The sequence below is a fragment of the Cuculus canorus genome, chromosome 3 (genome assembly GCF_017976375.1).
Source record: "Cuculus canorus isolate bCucCan1 chromosome 3, bCucCan1.pri, whole genome shotgun sequence".
NCBI lineage: Eukaryota > Metazoa > Chordata > Aves > Cuculiformes > Cuculidae > Cuculus > Cuculus canorus.
The window spans coordinates 6,537,545-6,557,990 of NC_071403.1; the positions used below are offsets into that span (position 1 = coordinate 6,537,545).

A 20,446-nucleotide genomic window follows, 5' to 3' on the forward strand; every position below is an offset into this window, starting at 1 on the left:
AGTCACATAATTCTTGGGAACTTAAAATGACAACATTAAGATCCTGTAATGCAATGTAAAATCAGTGTCTGAAAACTAAAAGCATAAAAGTAAATAGAAAGAAAAAAGTTAATAAGAATAGGTCACACAAAAGCTGAAAATCTAAAATTAAATATTTAATTAGAACTCTGATTTGTTTTCAAGGTAGGTGGCATTGCACAGGCTATATTACAATCTTTTATAGTTTTTTTTTTTTTTTCCAAAGAGGATACTGTATATTTTGAACAGGCCACTTTAATATTAATACATGTGTAATAGGATCAGAACTGAAAATCAGCTAAAGATGGTAAATTTTACATTATTGGGAAAATTACAATTTTTTTTTTTGTATTGTAAAAACATTTATTTTTAACAATTTACCTACATTAATCAAAAAAGTACAGCATATTTAATAATTTTACAAATTCTTCATAAAAAATATATCTCTGTACAAAAAGTTCTTTTGCACCTACTTCATGTCACAGCAGCATGTAGTGAAATGGCAGAATGAAATACTGGGAATGAAAATTAGATTGACTTGATCATAATGCCGGCGTTCTTCCCCGCCCCCACCCTCCCCCTCGCCCTCCCATTTTTTTTTTTTTTTCTTTATAACAGCTTTTCTTTGTTTACAAAATATTTTACACAAGAAAAAAAATTATTGCAGCTAGCCTGGAGAAAGGCAAGATGTGTGATACAAGCAGCAGTTTTTAACAGCTTTGAAGCACATAACCTGTTCTTTAAAAAAAATATATAGCATGTATTATTAGCCCGTCGTAATGATCTGGTCAACACTGGGGAAAAAAGTCTTCTGCATATATCTCAGAAAGTAGATTTCCTGGCTGCCATTACCCAGCCACTGCACATTTTAAGAGTCTTAATCTGATGAAGCACCGTAGGGAAGTGCATGCATCCACAGCCCTCTGTAAAAAGAACTTCAGGAGAAAGACATCCAACTTGAACAGAAGACTCAAACATAGCAGAGAAGGAGAGGCATTTGAGAGATGTGGATAGGACTGATAAAACTACGAGAACTTCCTTTGACTTGGGTCCCGATCTGAAGCTCTTGCTTAATCAATACTCCAAACCAACGTCTTAGGATAATTTGTCAATGTGCCGCAATTTTGAGTAAAAGAACTCTCACTCGGGATAGAAACTCCTTAAGTAGCCTACCCCAAATGAACCAATGAATAAATCGCACGATCTGGGCTCTCTAACACAAAAGATCAAATAGTTTAACTATTCTCTTTTTTTCTGGGACATTTCCTCCAACACATTCACTGTTCACAGATCACTGAAGAATACACTATACGATCAGGAGTCGAAAACATCAATAATAGCGTCTTAGCTAGAACTTTGTACTTGTTTTCAATACTCCAATTTTTTTCTGCCATTGCCACTACAGAAAGGTTTCCAAAGCAGAAATGTCGATTTTGAACACCTGTCAAAACTTTAATCATGCAACAGCTTCCCTCTCTGTCTCCCTGTTCCTATGGAAGCTCTTCATTTGTGGAGCAACTTCCTCTACATGGGAGAGGATCAGGACAACAACTTTGATCTGATGACTTTGTTCTTTCTCAGGAAATGCAAAGGGCTCTGAGATGCGACAGATAAATGAAGTCTCAGAAACAAACAAAAAAAGAAAGCCAATAACTACTAACAAAATGAACAAGGAACTGACTGGAAAGGATTATTTATTAAATTTTCTTCAGAGTTTCTTGCTCATATGAAAAAAAAATAACAGCTGGAGGCCCTACAATACTGTATTATATTGCTGGTATTTTTCATCTAACAGATATAGAGTTGTTAAGCTGACCGAGGGTTACCTTTGAAATTTTCTTTGCGTTCTGCAACATTAGCTGAAAAACCTATTATTTGTCTTACATTACCTTTTTGTTTTGTGTATATCAGCCAGACCTACACACATATGGACTTTAGAAACATTTTTCTACATTTTTTCATAGCGACTGGACATTAGGACAGTTTGAAATTTGGAAAAGTAAAACAGAGCAACAACAAAAAGCAATCCTGAATTTTAAAGAAAAGCAAAGCTGGTTTCTGAGCTCAACACGTATGACTAAAACCAGATTTTAAGTCATTGTTTCCTGAAATTTCCTAATTTTAAAACTCAATTTAATTATTCTGTCCAATGGCATCTTTTTGTTCGTTGTCATTCCATAAAACCTCTAATTGTAAGTAAATGTTAATGATGTACTCAGTCATTCATATTTACAAATTTCAAACTTACTCTGTCAAACTGTGTAAGTACAAAAGCAGTAAGCAGTGTGTTTAAAAAATCTGAAAGGAAATAGGAAACAAATATAGTTGAAAATTTCTCTTTGTTCAAAGTAGAAACTGAATGACAGCTTATTATAGACAATTTGCACTGGGTTTACATATGCTACTGTAGTGTGTTTTAGTTCCGTGTAACATCTGAAAATGATGTCATATTATAGGAAAAAATGGAAAAAAATGCAAAAGGGAAGACTGTATTATGAGCACAGGCTCACAGGCTTTATGAGCTATCTAAAATAAATTACTATTCACATTTGTACATGGCAAGCAGCAATAGCTGCAAACCCCCCTGCTGTTAAATAGTGTGATGCTGACAATAGTGACTGATGATTGATTTCAGAAGAAAACAATACTGGCAACGAAAGTTTCTTAGAAATGGGCTCTTGTTCTGGCTGAAAGTCTCCAGTGACTTGTAATCATGTTTACAAAGAAATTTAGTCAAAAAATTGACAAAAGAAATATCGTCCTCTATCGCACAAGATTTTAACCGGTGCTAAGCATGGGGCTCATAATATAATATTCCAAGTAAATTTATTGTGGAATGCTTTGCTTGGCAAAGAGTGAGTGAATGTCTATATACAATGAACTGTGTGTAGAAACCCTGTATATTTTTTACCAGTATCTTACTCAGTCATCCATAACACTCTAGTGCAAAAAAATTGTGCATTAACATTTTGCAATATAACTGCTGATTGGGAAATCGGCGAACTGCCCTAGGGATGAGATACACTGGAATTTCTTTTTTTTAATTTGAGCAAAATTTCAATGGTAAAGCATTTGCAGGTGTATGCAGCCTCAAGGAAGGTCGTCTTCTCCTTCAAGAGAGCTTTCTTTCTTCAGAATATTCCCGGGGATAATCTCAGGTGTTATCATTTGTCACAGTACTCAAGGGATTTATCCAAGCGCCCAGAAGAATGCATTGAAAGGCATCCAGCCACATACAAATATGTAAGTCTGAGGCATTAAATATGACAAATTGGCATGAGTCGGCAGTCTTCCTTAAACTGTGCCTTGATTTGCAGCAAATGCAGCCAGGCATTTTGATCCAACTTTAAGATGAAAAATTATTCTTCGTCTGATCCCCAGAAGACTGACACGATTTTACCAGAAAATTTAGCTGCATGTAGGCTGACAGAAGATGTTAAAGATTACAGCAGCAAAGCCAAGAGAAGAAGGGAAACTGGTATATGGCACCAAAGGAATTACTGCTTGTCCATCAGAGGTATGGCTATGAATCAGTCATATTGGGCACTGAAGGCTATACCACTGTACAAACTGTGTTCAGAGTTGTATCAAACCTTACAGCCTTTGCCTCTGTGGGTTTTAAGTTTGTATCATACATAGGATTTTCAAATGAAGCTTGTCCATTACTATTTTCATGTCCAGCATACCCATTGTACTGTACTTTTGGTCTTGTTCTGGGAAAAAAAAAAGAGACAGCAAATCATCGTTAGCAACCCTTAAAAACAATCATTCTACAAGTATTTCAAGTTTTCCTTATAATGTTTCCTTTCTGTCTACAGAAGTTGCACAAATCTGTCTAAAAGTGAGAAAAGGAAGCCCATAAAGGATGTTGTGGGGATTTAAAAAGTAAGAGAAGCATGAATTGAAGAAAACACATTCCTAATTTGCAGTCTGATACTATGAAGCATAGAGACAATATAAGTAAAAAAAAAAAAAAGCATGCATTTTCCATGATAAAAATATCAAAAGAATGACAATTTCATTGCTTATTGTTAGTGCCAAAATTGGCAGCCAAAAGTAAAGCAATGTACAACAGAAGTACAAACAGAAGTTGGAAGTTGGAACTTCCAAGCAGAAGTTGGAAGAAGTTGTCAGTAGTAACAATTCCGATATTTTCTGATGATATTTTCAGTTTTATATTGGTGGTCTGCCCCTAAAAGAATCCTTATGCAGACTGGAAAATCTTATTTTAGCTTTAATGAATGAACACCTTACCAATGTCCAAATATATATCCTTATCATTCTAAAGGATTGATGTAAATACTAAAAAAACCAGATCTTTAATTTGAAAAGTTAATTTGATCACTGTCACGCACATTCTAATTGAACTTTCTGGAGATGGAGGGTTTCACCTACACTAATTTTTACAGTACACCTATGAAGGCAACTGGACCATATTTGCAAATGTTCTGATTAAGATCAATGCAAACCGTTAATTTACAGGACTTCAAAGGAGTAGATTACTGGGTATACATAGAAAGATGAAGGTGAGTGGCTCCTAATTCATCCTTTCAATAAGATCTCAGTTTTTAGATGAGATAAACACCCACAGACTTTATTGACTTAGATGTTTGCAGGCACAGGTAGATGGAACAGTTTGGTAATTTGCCGCTATCAGTTGTTTATCACCATTCCAGAGCAGAAAGTTAGCATCGAAGTGCTCTAACAGGTCTTCTGGGTACTACAAAATCTAAGTCAGCGCAAAGGCAGTCTGTATAGCTTCGATCAGGCAACTCTTGCACTGATATAGCAAATGTCCAGAATATGTTGCACTGCCAGGGGTAACAACTTGCAGATATGGGTCGGTAATTTCAGTTATTCCAGATACATCTGTCATAGCATGCCTGGTTGTCTCTGTAAATACTTCAACCAAGAAATACCTTGACAGAAATTTTATATCTCCAAACATATGTAATCAGATTGATCAGATCCTAAGCAATATTCATATAAACTTTGACATTTGTATATCAAAGGATACACAGAATTATCTTTCAGTAACCACTCTTCTATTTTGGATAGTGTTTTACCACCATCAAGAACGTATAAAAAATTCAAGGATGTTCATATTTTTATGAGAAGTTCTGTTAGATCATATTATGCCAATAATTAAATGATTAAAAAATTATATCCTATTATATTACATTTCACCACTTTAGCCTTAAATCTCTTAGCATCTACAAGTTTCTAAACAAATATAGTAAGGAGAGTCAGTATATAATTTTATACACGTAATGGAAATAGGGCAAGGAAGTCAATGATTGCAAAATGTAGATGTGTGTTGCTAAATAAAGGTAAAGCAATTTTAAAAAGAATCTCATGATAAAATGCAGAAAAAGGTTCTTGAAAATCAAAATTTTTTAGAAAATTATTCTGCTCTGGCTAGCAAATAGGGAAAGCTATCACTGGAAGTACATCAGTAATTGATGGCTTACAAATAATTTTATTACTCATAAATACGTCTTTTCTGCATATTTTCATTTTAGAAGTAATGAAGATTCCCCTTTACTCAGCACTGGTGAGACCGCACCTCAAATCCAGTGTTCAGTTCTGGGCCCATCGCTACAAGAAGGATGTTGAGGCTCTGGAGCGTGTCCAGAGAAGAGCAACGAAGCTGGTGAGGGGCTGGAGAACAAGTCTTACGAGGAGCGGCTGAGAGAGCTGGGGTTGTTTAGCCTGGAGAAGAGGAGGCTGAGGGGAGACCACGTTGTGGAGAGGAGGGAGCTGGGCTCTTCTCCCAAGGGACAGGGGACAGGACAAGGGGGAATGGCCTCAAGCTGCGCCAGGGCAGGGTCAGACTGAGCATCAGAAAAAAAAAAAATCATGGAAAGGGTCATTGGGCACTGGCAGAGGCTGCCCAGGGAGGGGGTGGAGTCACCATACCTGAAGGTGTTTAAGGGATGGGTGGATGAGATACTCAGGGACATGGTTTAATGGTTTACAGGAATGGTTGGACTCGATGATCCAAGAGGTCTTTTCTAACCTAGTGATTCTGTGATTCTGTGAAGATGCTTAGAAATCTTAAATAGGAATTTTACCGGTGTAAGTAATTAAATACATTTAAATTTTGCTTCAAAAGACTGATAGACTGTCTTCATTCTTGAAGCTATCCCTGTCTGTCAGATAAAGGGTACAGAAACTGTGTAGAAAAGGTTTAACAACCCAGGTTCTAATTAAATAATATTAATCTGACAGAGGCACAGCAGAAACATCCATAAAATTGTCCCCTAAGAAGACCTTCAAATTCTCTGATATAGAAACCTCTAGGGGCATAATTACCATCATTTCACATCATTGTGAAAATTTCATGTTGTTATTCCGCTCCTTAAGGTAATTTCAAGAAAGTCCCTTCAAAAGTCACAGATTCTGTGACTTTCCTTTCAAACATACTTTCTTTTGAAGAGACGGTGATCTGTATTTACTTTATAGCAGTAATCAACATGTTGATTTCCTGATGACGGTACGACACTGATAATCCCTGTAAACCAATTCCTTATGGAAGAAATTGTTTGAAAATACATAAAGGAAGAATATACTTTTAAAGATTACGAAATAAATAATATCTCCTTTTCCAATTAAACCTGATTAGATTAAGGTGGGTAGAACAGTAACGCTGCACCAGCAGTGGCATAAACTTTGAGATTACAGCGGCTCGTCTGAAGACTAGGTTTTATTTTTCTTAAATACCTAGATAGTTCTAATAAACCGAAAATAGAATCTCCATTGATCATAAAGGACATCACAGACTTCACAGAATGAATCACAAAAGGTACCCCTATATCACAATACAGTTTTGTTAAATTTTCCTTAGAGTTTGCCTTTTCTGTCTAAGAACAAAATGACAGTGATGTTCATTCTAAGCTCCATCTCTTTGCCCTATCTGAATGCTTGTGTTTTCCTGCTGCTGTTTAGGTTGCTTAGGTTTATGTTTCGGTTGAACAGGAGTTATCTGACAAAGCAGATTGGTAGTCGTCAGTCATGTATCTGTTCTGAGACAGATTTCACAGCTCATCCTGAGCAGTTTTTTCAACAAAAAGCTATATTACATTTCAGGACATGTATGATTTTAACTGGAGTTCACAAGCTGGAGTAGGTAGACAATCCAGTTCATCACAGGGCAATGATGGACTTCAGTTGGTCTACGCAATTTCTTACAACCTCAAAATACCCTTGATGTCATGATTATAGAACAAAAGTTTTAAAACGGTATTAAAAATCAGTATTTCCGTTAAACAGCATATTGCAAACCACAGATAACACAAGGAGGTCAGAGACTATAGTATCTCAATACAAAAAAATAAAGATTGCTTCTGAAAGCACCAGCCAAATAGCACTCATAATGAACATAAGTTCAAAGGATAACGTCTTTAAAACAAAATTCAGACAATATGGTTGGATTTATTCCACTACCTAACGACACAGAAAGTTTCATATTAGCCAAAGTAATACCAATTCTAATAGTATCCACTAGCTTATTCAGCAAGTCCTGTACTATCATTTTGGGATCTTTCATCATGGAATTTATGGTTTTTTTTTGGATTGTATAGCTAATACGAGCATTTTGAAAGAAGCAGCATACATTCAATTTAATAAACCATTAACCTGAAAGAATGAAATATGCAACCTGAGATTTCAGTCACATTCAGACTAATGAACCAAAAAGTTTTATAAATCTTTGCTCCTTAACACAGTTACTCATCTCTCCAATTGTTCACCATTAAGAACTGCTTTGTATGAATACATAGAAATGTTTGTCTTTCTAGAACAGATGTTCTTGAAAGTCTTAGTATTGTGTTCCCTCGTTGCACCTACCTATAAAAATTAAATCAAGACTCTTATAAAGTTACTGAATGAATAACATGTACAATACCTGTGTTTGTAGAGGTAAAATGCAAACCCTGATAATATTAGAGCAAAGAATGGTACCAGGATGGCAGCTGCAACAGAACTGCTATTTGTACCATAATAGTGATTTGAAAGGTCTGTGTCTGCACTTAAAGGACCTGAAATGAAAGAAAAAAGAAAGATATAATTTTCCCAGGTTTCCTATCATACAGTTCTCTTTTTAATCAAGCATGAAAGAAAATGATGTCTTAAATTTTGTTTCAAAAATATGAAATAATTATCTCGCAGTATTGTAGTATAAATCTGGTTAATAACACATTATAATGTATCGATAATTATCCAAATGATTTGAAAACATTATTCAGCAAGTAATTACAAACTACACTTTTACGAGCAACTAATTTAATAAAGTTAAGCCATATAACTTCTGCAAGAAAAAAACCCACTAATTCTGCAAAAAATATTCTATACCTGTAGTCTTATTATCCAGCTTTGGAACAATAAGCAATGTGAGACCACATCAAACATGAAAAGGGAAGAGAAAATTGAGATAACTACAATAAACCACAATGGTTCTACTCAGCCCAAGTAGTACTCCTAAGTCTGAGCACCCATGTGCATATCGTGGCTGTTTTACAACTCCCTTTTAGGGGTGAGACATGAGAATGTTCTAGAGCCTCTGGCAGCTGTGTTTGCACTAGGGAAAAGCTGAAGCACAGAGAATACAAAGACAAGTCGCCTGTTGCACTGCCCCACTGGGTTCCTTTTATGGACAAACCCAGGAGGTAAGGCATTTTGTAGAACATGTTTTTCCATCGATAAAGACACAGTTAAAATGCTTACATAAGTGACAATTTAATTTAATGACTTGACAATTCAAATCTTGAAGGATGAAAAATAATTTTATGGTGAAAAATACAGATTTTTTTTTGTTTTTACACCAATAAAATATATTTTGAGAGCCAACTCCATGTTGACAGTTTAACCTCACAGCTTTTCAGAGACCACTACACAGAACCTATCCAAGGAGGACAGAATAGGACAGAAGGAAGTACAGAAAGGGTGTGGCTAGGCCAGATTTTAACTGAGCTTGCTGTTCTGTGATATTTTTGCTAATGCTAATAGAGAAGAATAGAAGACACTGGTGTTTACCGCTTAGGAATGCTCAAACCCACCAGTACACACTACTTCAAACACCACGACTCCCTCCTTGACAGAAACAGCATCAATCAGTATTTTTAGGACTCTAGTGCAGACCAGTTATGTAGCAGAGACATTGTGCTTCTTTCAGGAGTCTACTAAAATATCTTACTGTGTTGCAAAACTGAGAAAGAAGCAAATAATTGCCCAATGATTTCAACCAGTTCAAGCTCAGTGTGAAAACGGAATGAGGTATGGGTTTGTCTTTTTTTTTTTTCTTTTCTAATAAACTTAGATCTCTGTTTCAATTGCTAATATTGTAATACCTTTTGCACAATTCATTTTACGAAATGTATTAAATTACAGGAAGGAATTAAGTTCCCTTTGAAATGAAGACAATGTCCATAGGTATTTCAGAATTCCCAGGTTTGATCACTAAACATGAAAAAATATTGTGCTTCAACATTTTTCACTGTCTTAATCTTCTATCACATTCCAGACTTCCGTACATTTCTCTGCAGAAAGGGTGAAGGCAAACCTTTACGAATTAATAAACCTACTGCTGTGGCAGTTGGGATCATGTAATGAGCTTTACCACACTACTGTGGAGAATCTTAATTAATATTGAACTGTTTTAGAGTAGAACCACTGTAATATAAAAGTCTTTGGACTTTAGAAATCCAATCTTTGTCCCATCATCCAAGGTGTGGAATGCCCTTTGGCATAAATTTAAGTATTTGCATTGTATTGCAGATGCACTGGACATTCTCCAACCAATCAAAATTAAAGACAGCTACAATCAAGTAGTTACGGTAGTTAAGAAAATATTAAGAAATGTTAATTTAAATGTTCCTTTGTCAATGTTTTTTTATTGGTTAGAAGAAGTGATAGAAGCTTAGAAAACTACACGCAGTTATCACTGTCTTTATACTTTACTCTCACAATCCACATGTGTTTTTCCGGTTATTTGAATTAATGTCTAAAAAACATGGTAATGATCAAATTCATTGTAGGCAGTTTATATCAGCAAAAACCTGTAAACTAACATACTAACTCTCATTTAAAATTCTAAGTATCAAAATAAAAAAAAACATATGCATCATCAATGAACTCCTTAATTTATATCTCAAAGATATTATCGTGGCACATACGGTAGATACATTTTAATGTATAAGCAGCAGAAAAAATATCAAATATCTAATCAGAATTCAGCTAAAAGAAAACAGTAGTTCAAATTAGCAATAAACAATCCTCGGTGGATTTTTTTTTAATTTTAAATACTATTTTTCGTGTAAGTGAACATTTAAAATCAGGTATAAATTTACACTTAGATAATTTCTTTTTAAGTTCTCGTTTCTAAAAACTCCTGTTAGAGGTAATTGAATATTCTATATCTCTACAGCTTTTAAGTAACATATCTGGGGTAACTAACTTGAAATTTTTAACTGAAGTTTACAGCTTTGACATTGGAGAAGTGTTGACCAGGTTCAGACTGTGCTTTGGGTGTACTTTTCCTTTCGGAAGAGAAAATTTGCTGCAATTCTGGATAATTTTATTTTATTCATGCATGAGACTCAATATAACTTCAACAAAGTCTGGTCTACTAATTACAATCATTTTCTGAGCTGTTTGTGGTTAAACATATCCTGATGTTCACATCATTGTACTTCTTCTGACACATTATCATAATGAGAAATGGAAAGTTTATTGCACTGCTCAAATTTAGGTATTGATTTCTAGTACAGCTAAAACCAGTGGAAATATCTGCATGCTAATAGACCAAAAAAAATCCTCAAACTAATAACAATGTGAAAGATAGTTTCATTTAATTTGCTTTTAAAAAAAAATACTTTGTTACTGGAAAACCTGTTATCTAATAGAGGGATATTAAATAAGATTATAAATGTTTTTTGAACATTTCACAGAATAACAGGTATTTCTTTGGCCTCCTAAAACCAGCAGCAGTCAGGTGAATTTCAGATTCTGATAATACACAGGGAAGACATTATTGCTCAGGCTGTGTTTGACTACTCTTCAGATAGTTATTGAGATTTCTCCTTTATACATACTAGAAAATAATACTTTTTGTAAGAAAATAGTCTTAAAAATAATTTCCTCATCATTATTTGGAGCTTTCAAACACATCTCCCGTATCACCCCTAGCGCAGGGATTCAACTGTCTGGCATCAGTACAGTATGGCTTAATTTTACTGCTGCTGATGTGGGAGAAAGTGTGATGAGGAAAGACACGCAAGATAAGAAAAGTAGAATTACAGGTAGAAGAGCAATTTCTGAGACAAGGATGGTCAGCAGCTCAAGGAATCAGGAGAAAGAATATCCACAGAGAAAGCAAGGCAGCAGGTTCCACGGAGCGTCAGAGCCTAGACCTTCACTTGACTGATATGGGCTGGACCTCAAAGACTCTTTAAATGTCAGGAGTGTATTAATATATGGTCTCATAGCTCATTAGTCCTATCTATCTATTTATTCATTAGCTAAAACACAGTCATTTTCTACTCTGAGCCTATGAGGATCCTGTTATACTTAGAGGTTTTTTGTGAGTGAAGAAGGTTATGGAAAATGATCTGGGGCGGAATAATGACACCTTTACAGAATGAAATTTTAAACTCATATTTCCTGTTGTTCCATGATTTTAAGAGCTAATCGATTTGAAGAGATGAACACGTATTTCTCAGACATCGAGCTAATACACCACAGATGCAAATGAACTATTTGTATTTCATATTTCTTGTCAATAGTTGCTATCTCAATCTAGACAAGCTAAATAAGTACTCTGAAGGATAAAAAAGGAAAGAGAAGTGGGTCATTGTATTTCCCCAGAGAAAATGAGCATATTGAAATAATCATTTGGCGAAGTAAGTTTCTTTTCTCACAAAGCCATCTTGCCATAAAATTTTAAAGGACAGTTCAGACTGGAACAAGCAAGGCCATGATTTTAGAATAAACATTTTCAAGAACTGTAGTGGTGACTCTTAGGCACTTAGCAATGGCAGAAACTAAACCTCTCTGCTGACTTGCAGCCTTTAGAAATTCAGTTATTAAAACAAAACCAAGCAAGCCAAACCCCTCCATTAATAGCAAAACAAGTTAAATAATTTGGTGTCACAACTTGGGCCCCTCAAGCAGATTCAGATACAGGTCTAATTCTTCTGGCAGACTGATAACAGAGATCTCTTTGTCCTTTGGGTTATTTGCTAAGGCTACAAACAAACGGAATAGCTTCTGAAAGAGGATAAACTGTACCTAGAAACTAAAGTTGTTTCTGTTTTCACATCATTAAGTTCCAAGACCAGGCATATCCACTGAGCCTCGTCTTTCTCTAATATTGTGCGACAGGGAATTCTTCATTAAATGGATTGGTATTTCACATTTAGTATTCACACAAGTACTTCTCAGTAAATGCTGTTTTTTGAAGTACGCTTGCAGGTGAGGAACATCGTATTGCATTATGTATGCACCAGTGCATCCATAGTTTATGCATACTTCTGGCTTGGTGTAAAGACAGCAAAAAATTTAACTTCCCGAAGAAATGGAAATATGTTAAGTCTTCAGCTGGAGGACATATGACATCATTACCTCAGGAGAATATTCCTGAACAGAATAGATTAAAGAAACAAAGCAAGAAGTTCTTGAATATGAGAGAGTATGGCTAAATATTACGACCAGTGCTCTCTGGAAATCTGCTGTTTTCTTTTCAGTGCAGGTTTTTCAATAGATAACAAGCAACCTACAGAAAATTGGTGCCTATCTAGCAATCACATAAAGAAAACTTCTTAAAGAGACAGTACCTGCATTTGTTTAAGCTTTTTGCTGAGGTGTCAAAGCTGAAGACTAGAGACCCTCAGCCTAGTAATGTACGTATAACTTGGAAACTTTAGCTCCTTACTAGCCTTAGGAATACACAAACAGAGCTGTAATATTGCAACTCTAAGTGGTGATGGGGAATAGAATACATCCACTGGAGAATGTTGTAACTATTTCTTTGTCATTTTGCTTGTTCTTCATTTACCCACAAGAGTTTTTAATTTCACTTCTAAAATACTTGGATTCAAATTTTCATTAGGTAGCTTGCAAACCACGGATAGTCTGGCTCCAGAAAAAGAAAACCAACACAAAACCATACATATCCTGCAAACAAAACCATGTAATCATACTCTCATTGTTTTGAGATATCAAAGGCTGCTAAACAAGACAGATGTTTGAACAAACCTTGATGTTCTACTTTTACAGTCTGCTTGTTAAAATCAGAAAGAAAAAACTACTTAGATATTGCAGGATAAGGATTCCATCAAAGTACAGGCAGATAAATAATCCATCCCTCACAAGAGTTCACTCTGAAAACTGAAATTGCATTTGGCTTTAGTAACTGGCAGTTGCTCCTAAGAGCAATGTTTCCACCTCTTGTGACTAAACTTATATAGCAATTTGAGAGCTGGTCAAGATGAGTATCCATAGGATAACTGCTATTACAGCAGTTAATAGAGCAAAGAAATACAAGGGAGATTTGACAGAACGGTAAAGGGCATTGGATACAGCATTAATGAAGTTAATGGAACCAAGACAATTTATGAAATGTAGATACAGTCTTCTATAGATATTGCAGCTGGACTGTTCCCTCCTCCTAATCCTATATTTTGCAATACGTAAATAATGCTTCAACTACTGCTGTAGCTCCAGGATCAGGAAATGCATACATCTACACCTGGTATTTGCCCAAACTATTTTATGAGTAAATATTTAATGAATAAGTGTTTTATCAGTTTTTATGATAAAATCATTTTTGAGCTTAATAACTAGGTTTTCACCAGCTGCTGGAGCACTTGAGCCCATAGCTCTTACATTATTTTATTTTGTAAAATTACTTATATTATGTCTATCTCAGTCACTCATTTCACATTTTTGACATCAAGGTAAAATTCTATCTAAATACATACACATTCTGAAAACATCTACCAGCAACAAGCACTCTCCAAATTTCATTATTAAAATCAGTATTGATTCTGTCCTTTTAATTTCTTATATGATTCTGACAGCAATTTATACATCTGAGCAGGAATACCTTTACATTGCATGATATACCCTGTTACTTTCAAAAAGACATTCACAGAAAAGCAAGAAGTTACTATGGCATTCTCTTTAAGATCATCCTGTAATCATTTTATTACGTTGTTATAGTAAAAACTATGAGATAGTAACGTCATAAGTAAAGTTAAATTAGGATTTGGACTGTATATTTGAAATATGCATGTTTCACTCTATCTTTTATAACAATGGCATGAAATAAACATGCTTACTTCAGCTAGACAGCTGAGTCATGTGTTGAATTCCCTCTTTCAGGACCCAAAGAGATTATAAATATTAAAGCTCTATGAATACATTTACCTTGTCTTTGGAGCATAAATTTTCCAAAGTCTTTTCCATGTATATCACCTTGGTAGGTGAAAATACCTCTTTCAAGCCCTGATGACACCTAGAATATGCGAAAACAGAAAAAAAGATTTCTGAAATGAATAAATAAGAAAGTTTAGCCATTTCGTTTTCTGACTCGGAGTAGTTATATGGAGCCCAAATTTTCACTTTAATCCCTTAAAATACTAGTGAACTCTCGATGCTTACACAATATTTATCATCCTAAGTTTGCAACAGTATTAAAGTTCCAAAAAAACACCTAGAACGATTTTAAAATATCTGATCTATATTGCTCAGTTTTAAATTTGAACTGGCATATACATAGTCTAATTAGTATACGCATATGGAAGTCCAATAAATTGTCAATTTTGTAATTAATTTCCACAGGAAGCATCATGAGGCACAAAGAAGAACTGCAAAGAGTAAAATAAACACTTTTTCTTCACCAAATCAAATAGGTGATGGGACATTCAAAATATCAAAAAAGGAAAATATTTCTAAAGGAAAAATTCCCACTCTCACCTAAGAGAATGAGATGAAAACATGTCACAATATGCTGATGCACTCTACTGTCCCCTTAGTAAACTAAATCTTCTAATAGAAGTGTGGCAGATAGAAGCTTAGCACATATTTTTGATAAGGAAAATAATGTGATCTCTACATTGACTTCTAGAGTGTTGTATGCTATTTTTGTAACATAAAAAGTTAGATAGAGTTCTACAGGAAATCATAAATTACTTCAAACTTTAAACTATGTAAGCTTTATCCACAGCAGTCTGGTTACTTACATAACCATCAAGCGCCCAGTTGTCATTTTCAAACTTGCTTACAAAAATGTCACTTGGTCCTTTAATCTGAAAGACTTTCAGTAGCAAATGGGCCTCTTCTTTCTTGTAAACTCCTATTAATATAAAGGAGGAAACACATGCCTTTTAAAACTTTTTTCAACCATTTGGTTGAAAGTTTCAAAGTTAAGCATATTGCTTCAGAACTAAAATATTTTGTAGAAACATTCTGTAATAATAGACTTTTTTTAACCTGGCTATCAAAAGATTTAAAGTGCTCTAACAGCAGGAGCTTCTTTTGCTGATCTTTTGCCCACAACACGTTCAAAAACAGGATGAAAAAATTATTTTATCCTATTTAATTTTATACATAAATGGTCAAGAATATTTGTGTTTTCATGCAGTATTTCAATAGTTCTGTTTACAGGTAGAAGTTTTTGTCTGGAATTTACTTGAACTAGAAAAAAATCTATTTTAGTCATATCACAACAGTATATTACAGTAAATATTAATAGTGCAGGGAAAGAAAATTTGCTGTTTGGTGGCCAGTTACTGAAATTGTCTCTGAACTCTTGACCTTACAATGCAGGGATAGTTGACAGTGGCCTTTTCAAATATAACATATCAGGGGCTCAATCTGAACTTCAGAGTAAGGTTTGCAGAAAGGAACGCAAGATGTTGCTTTAAAGGTGTGCATGAGTTACTAAGTTACTTGATTAGCTGTGCCTAATTCATGTTATACCATTATTAAGGCCATATTGCTTTAAAGTAGATATCAATTACTATCGAAAAACAGAGTTTTTCAATGGCACAGTCCTTAAAATGCCATTTGAATATTACCTGTGAGTTAAATACTTCAACATTATGCCACAGTCTAAGAAGAAAAATAGCCCTACCTCAATATTCATTTGAAATGTAAGGGGAAAAACAGATGGCTGACCACATACAAATAAACTGAAATCTGTGTAGATCATTACATTAGGACTTTTCCTTTTGCAAAATAAGCAGAAACAGATTTTTAGCGAAAATATGAAGTTTTTGTTTCACTTTGTATTTGGCAGCAAATAAAACAAAAATGAAGACATGAAAAAAAATATTCAAAAGAACAGTTTTTTAACACCAAATTCTGAACTAACCTGATAGTTTGAGTTGTATGTTGGACGCCTCAATAAACGTGGCATTCACTTTGCTGCTCGTAGTATTGAACCAATCCACAGTCAGAGTAGCAGGCTGCCTTTTCCCTAAATATTCATAGAACCCTTTCCAGAGTGAATTTATAAAGAAAACATCTGAGGGAACTAAATAAAAGTGGGCAAAAAAGAAAGAAAGAGAAGAGTAAACAACAACAAAGCAGCAATCTTTCTAACCACACTTGTATTCTTAACGTTTTTCTGTCACAACATCAGTCCATTGTTGTGAGAAGGTGTTATAGTTTACCCCAGTAAAGACACATCTAATGACCTCTCAATGCAATTGTCTATATTATACTACACCTGTCCATGACAATATATTTTCTTAAATAACCTCACACGTTATCGATCCTTTGCTTCGGTGAATGTCCTCAAGACTATGAAGAATAATGGGCTCTCCCCCTAAAGCCCTGTAGCTTTAAGGTATAATGAAAAAAGGGAGAATAGTATTCTGAAGTCAGGGATTCCTGGAAGCAGACACTGTTTTAGGCCATCCCTTTTGTTTCATGAATCAATTAAAGCACTGCGTGTGATTTTCAAGTGAATATCAACTGACTATTCAAATGAATTCACGACAGTGTAGCACAAGTATTCTATCAGTCACTTTTAGACACCACATCTTTTCTCCATACAATAATGCTGCACCTGTGAACAGTGAAGTTGCCAGAGTAGGGAATTATGGTTTTGTGTCATTTATTTGATGTTACGCGTAGCTTTCGTCTATGCAGAAAAAAATAATTTTACAAGCCATTAAATGTTAAATTTTGAATATTTGTCTAAATTGCAGACAAGGTAGATAAAGTCTGCCTTGTTCAACACTACTTGCAATATTAACATTAATTAAAAGGGGAAACAGAAGAGAAAAAAAAATAGATTATACGTTAGATGCATTTGCAAGGTGCTATATGTCTTGACCATTCCTTTCTTCCCTACATATTGCTATATTTCTCCCATATACTTTGCTGTTATAAAATCTGGGGAAGACTTCTTTCCAACATGATGGTTAAGCTAATAAAGCAGTTAATTTGGCCAAAACAGACCAACCCTCCTCATGGCCAGGCAGCACCCAATGTTTCCTAGCAGCTTCTTACATGTGAAAGTAGACATTATTCCACTTAGTTCTAAGCTTTTTCTAGATTCATAATTTGAGAAATAAAGCTTTAAGAAGCAACCCCAAAATTAATAGAAAGAACTCTTTAACCAATCACATGATATCTGACAAAGTGACAGACCTAGCAACTATTAAAATTCACTCTTTCTACCCATGACCACTAAAAATGGTACTTTCTAAATAGCTAAAGACTGATACTAGAAGTGGTTCACACTCTTCTAACTAAACTCTTAAAATAAATTAATGGATTTTCTGCATTTTATTAAACTCTGAGCATGTGTAACAGCAGCTGTCTGCATTGAAGGAAATTTATCAGTATAGGTATCTTGTGTACCTACTTTGAATAAATTCCATGGATGTTTCAACTTTGAGATAATTACTGATTGTAAAAATGAATCAAAAAGAAATCCAAGTCAATAATGCCATATATTTCCAACAAAGCATGCCGACAGTCAGCATATCTGAAAATCTGATGACTGGCTGTTGACTGTCTCTTAATCATATTATAACACTTCTGCTACACATTTCATAAAGAAAAAGATAACAGCTTCTTCAGCGCCCTTTGTCTTCAAATTGTGCAAAAGCCAGAAGCAAATGCTCCAGCTCAATGTGGCATGATTTGTGAATATCATTAATATGTTGTCTGTAACACCACTGGATTCCAAGTGATCGGAGACCCACTATATGCCTTTAGGTATAACAGCTTCAAAGAATCTGAAGTGCACCCTTTCCACGGTAAAATTCAGCGCAGTATTGGAGCTTTACACAAGGTAACTTCAACTTAATACTAGAAATCTGAAGTATTACATTTCAGTTGGTATCTAATAGGATCATAGAATGGTTTGAGTTGGAAGGGACCTTAAAGATCATCCAGTTCCAGTCCCCCTGCCATGGGATGAGACACCTCCCATTGGATCAAGGGCTCAAAGACCCATCCAACACCTCCAGGGATGGGGCAGCCACAGCTTCCCTGGGCAACCTGGGCCAGGACCTCACCACTCTCATAGTGAAGAAGTTCCTCCTTATATCTAGTCTAAATCTGCCCCTCTCCAGTTTATAGCCATTATAGTCCTTAGAATTCACATATTTTCTGTAAATATATGAATTCTGTAAAAGGTTTTTCAGACTCTTTTTCCTATAGAATTTTCATTGCTTTGCTACAATAGTGACATATAGTGCATTGAAATGCAGCTTTTGAAAAATACATTATAGTTATTTTTATTTCTCTTTGCTTTCAATTAAAATCATATGTCTGAAATTATTCTCATGAAGGTGAATATCTCGTGTCACTCGTGTGACCCTGACAAGTACTCTGTTAGATTTTTTATAAAGGAGTAGACACCATACTTCTTTGGACACATTCAACATCTTTGTATCTAGTTTCTAGATTCTCCTACCACTCTGTCAATAATAGCTATTGATCTTTGCAAATTAGTACCATTGACTTAGTATTTACAGAATCTGCACTTGCTGCAGGTGGACAGAATGAGTGTGGGAAGAAAAGATATTTCCGCTTCCTCAGTCGTGTTATTGTAAAAGGTTAAAACTCAAGTGCTGCAGTCCCATGGATGCAGCTGAGGAATAGGACCGGCTCTGACCCAATTCCGCAGAGCGTTTGCGTGCCCTGGCTTTCTTAACCCCTGTGGGCACACGTGGAATGAGAAAAACTAACTGGGTGTTACATTAATACTGCACCAACCATAGATTCGTCTCTGAATGTGACAAATGGAGAAATCCATCGCTACTCATTAAGAGCTTTGTAACTATTTTTGCAAAGCAGGGAGAACCGTGGGAACCAAACAGAATGTTGCAGTTCTTAAACTTCACATGGGTATTGTGAGAATCCTCTAGTTGCAACTCATACTCAATTATAATTTACAGTACTATAAAAATGATAGTTACTATTACTTATGAAAACATTAACTGCAAAAAATAACACTTTAATAAAGAATATATATAATCAGTATTCAGATAACCACACAGGAGAAATCAGAATATTAATCTATCGTATTACAAACCCCTTAATTTAGCAATATTGGCTTCATTCTGTTTAAAATACAGACAGCAGCAAGTGGAATTCTACCAAAAGTCAAAATAACAATCTAAAGAAAATGGTCTAAAACACATAGTCTTATACACTAAAGAGAATTCACAATTTAAAAAGTCATTATAATAGTGAAAACTGTTTTTTTTTAGAAACTGGCTTAAAACTTTTCCTTGTTAATTAGTCATTTGTAAAGTAGTTTCAGTTTTCTGCTTACTATTGTTGAGATTTTCAACCATAGCATTTCAATTTAAAAAAGAAATGCCTTTCAAGTAATACTTATTTATCCAAACTAGTTACAAGAGGCACAATGTGGTGTGAATTGATACTGATACTTTGCATCGTGAATGTATTTGGAGACTTGGTCTATAATTTAATTTGGCATTGAAGTTTCAGAACCTGTGTGGTAGCAGATTAATGCATACCTTAGGTGTTTGGTGAGGTGAATCCTCCAACAAATTAAAACTGTATATTAATTATAATAAATGCACATTCTATCCTGCTTTATTGAGAGTCTGTAGAAGTAACGCATTTGGAAGAACTCGTTTATGGTTTCACCTGACAGTCTCACTAATAAACTCACTAGGAAGGTTAATTATTAGGAGAAATACCTTTTTATCCCATCTACTCTACAGACTCCTTCTGTGAAATGCCATGACTGTGAACCTCCATGACTGTGAACCATTAATTTTATTTTCCCTGCAGCTTGCTACAATTCAAAATATAGAGTTGCATGCTCATTTATTTGGAGAAAATTCCTCTTGTTGTTAAATGAGTCAGTAAAAAAAACCAAGCCTTTTATTTTCTGAAAAAGATTGAACCTAAAAAGATCTAAATTAAGGATTTC

General features: G+C 34.9%; 1 protein-coding gene across 1 annotated transcript in view; it reads right to left on the minus strand.

Annotated features, from left to right (window-relative positions):
• Positions 1-616: 616 nt before the first annotated feature.
• CSMD1 (CUB and Sushi multiple domains 1) overlaps positions 617-20,446 on the minus strand; it is a 1,155,040-nt gene continuing 1,135,210 nt past the window's right edge. The window contains exons 66-70 of the mRNA XM_054063646.1: positions 16,391-16,552; positions 15,258-15,370; positions 14,443-14,530; positions 7,925-8,057; positions 617-3,731 (exon numbers count right to left, since the gene is read on the minus strand). Of these exons, the coding sequence (XP_053919621.1) occupies positions 3,572-3,731; positions 7,925-8,057; positions 14,443-14,530; positions 15,258-15,370; positions 16,391-16,552 (656 nt within the window). The 3' untranslated portion in view covers positions 617-3,571. The remainder of the gene's footprint in view (positions 3,732-7,924; positions 8,058-14,442; positions 14,531-15,257; positions 15,371-16,390; positions 16,553-20,446) is intronic.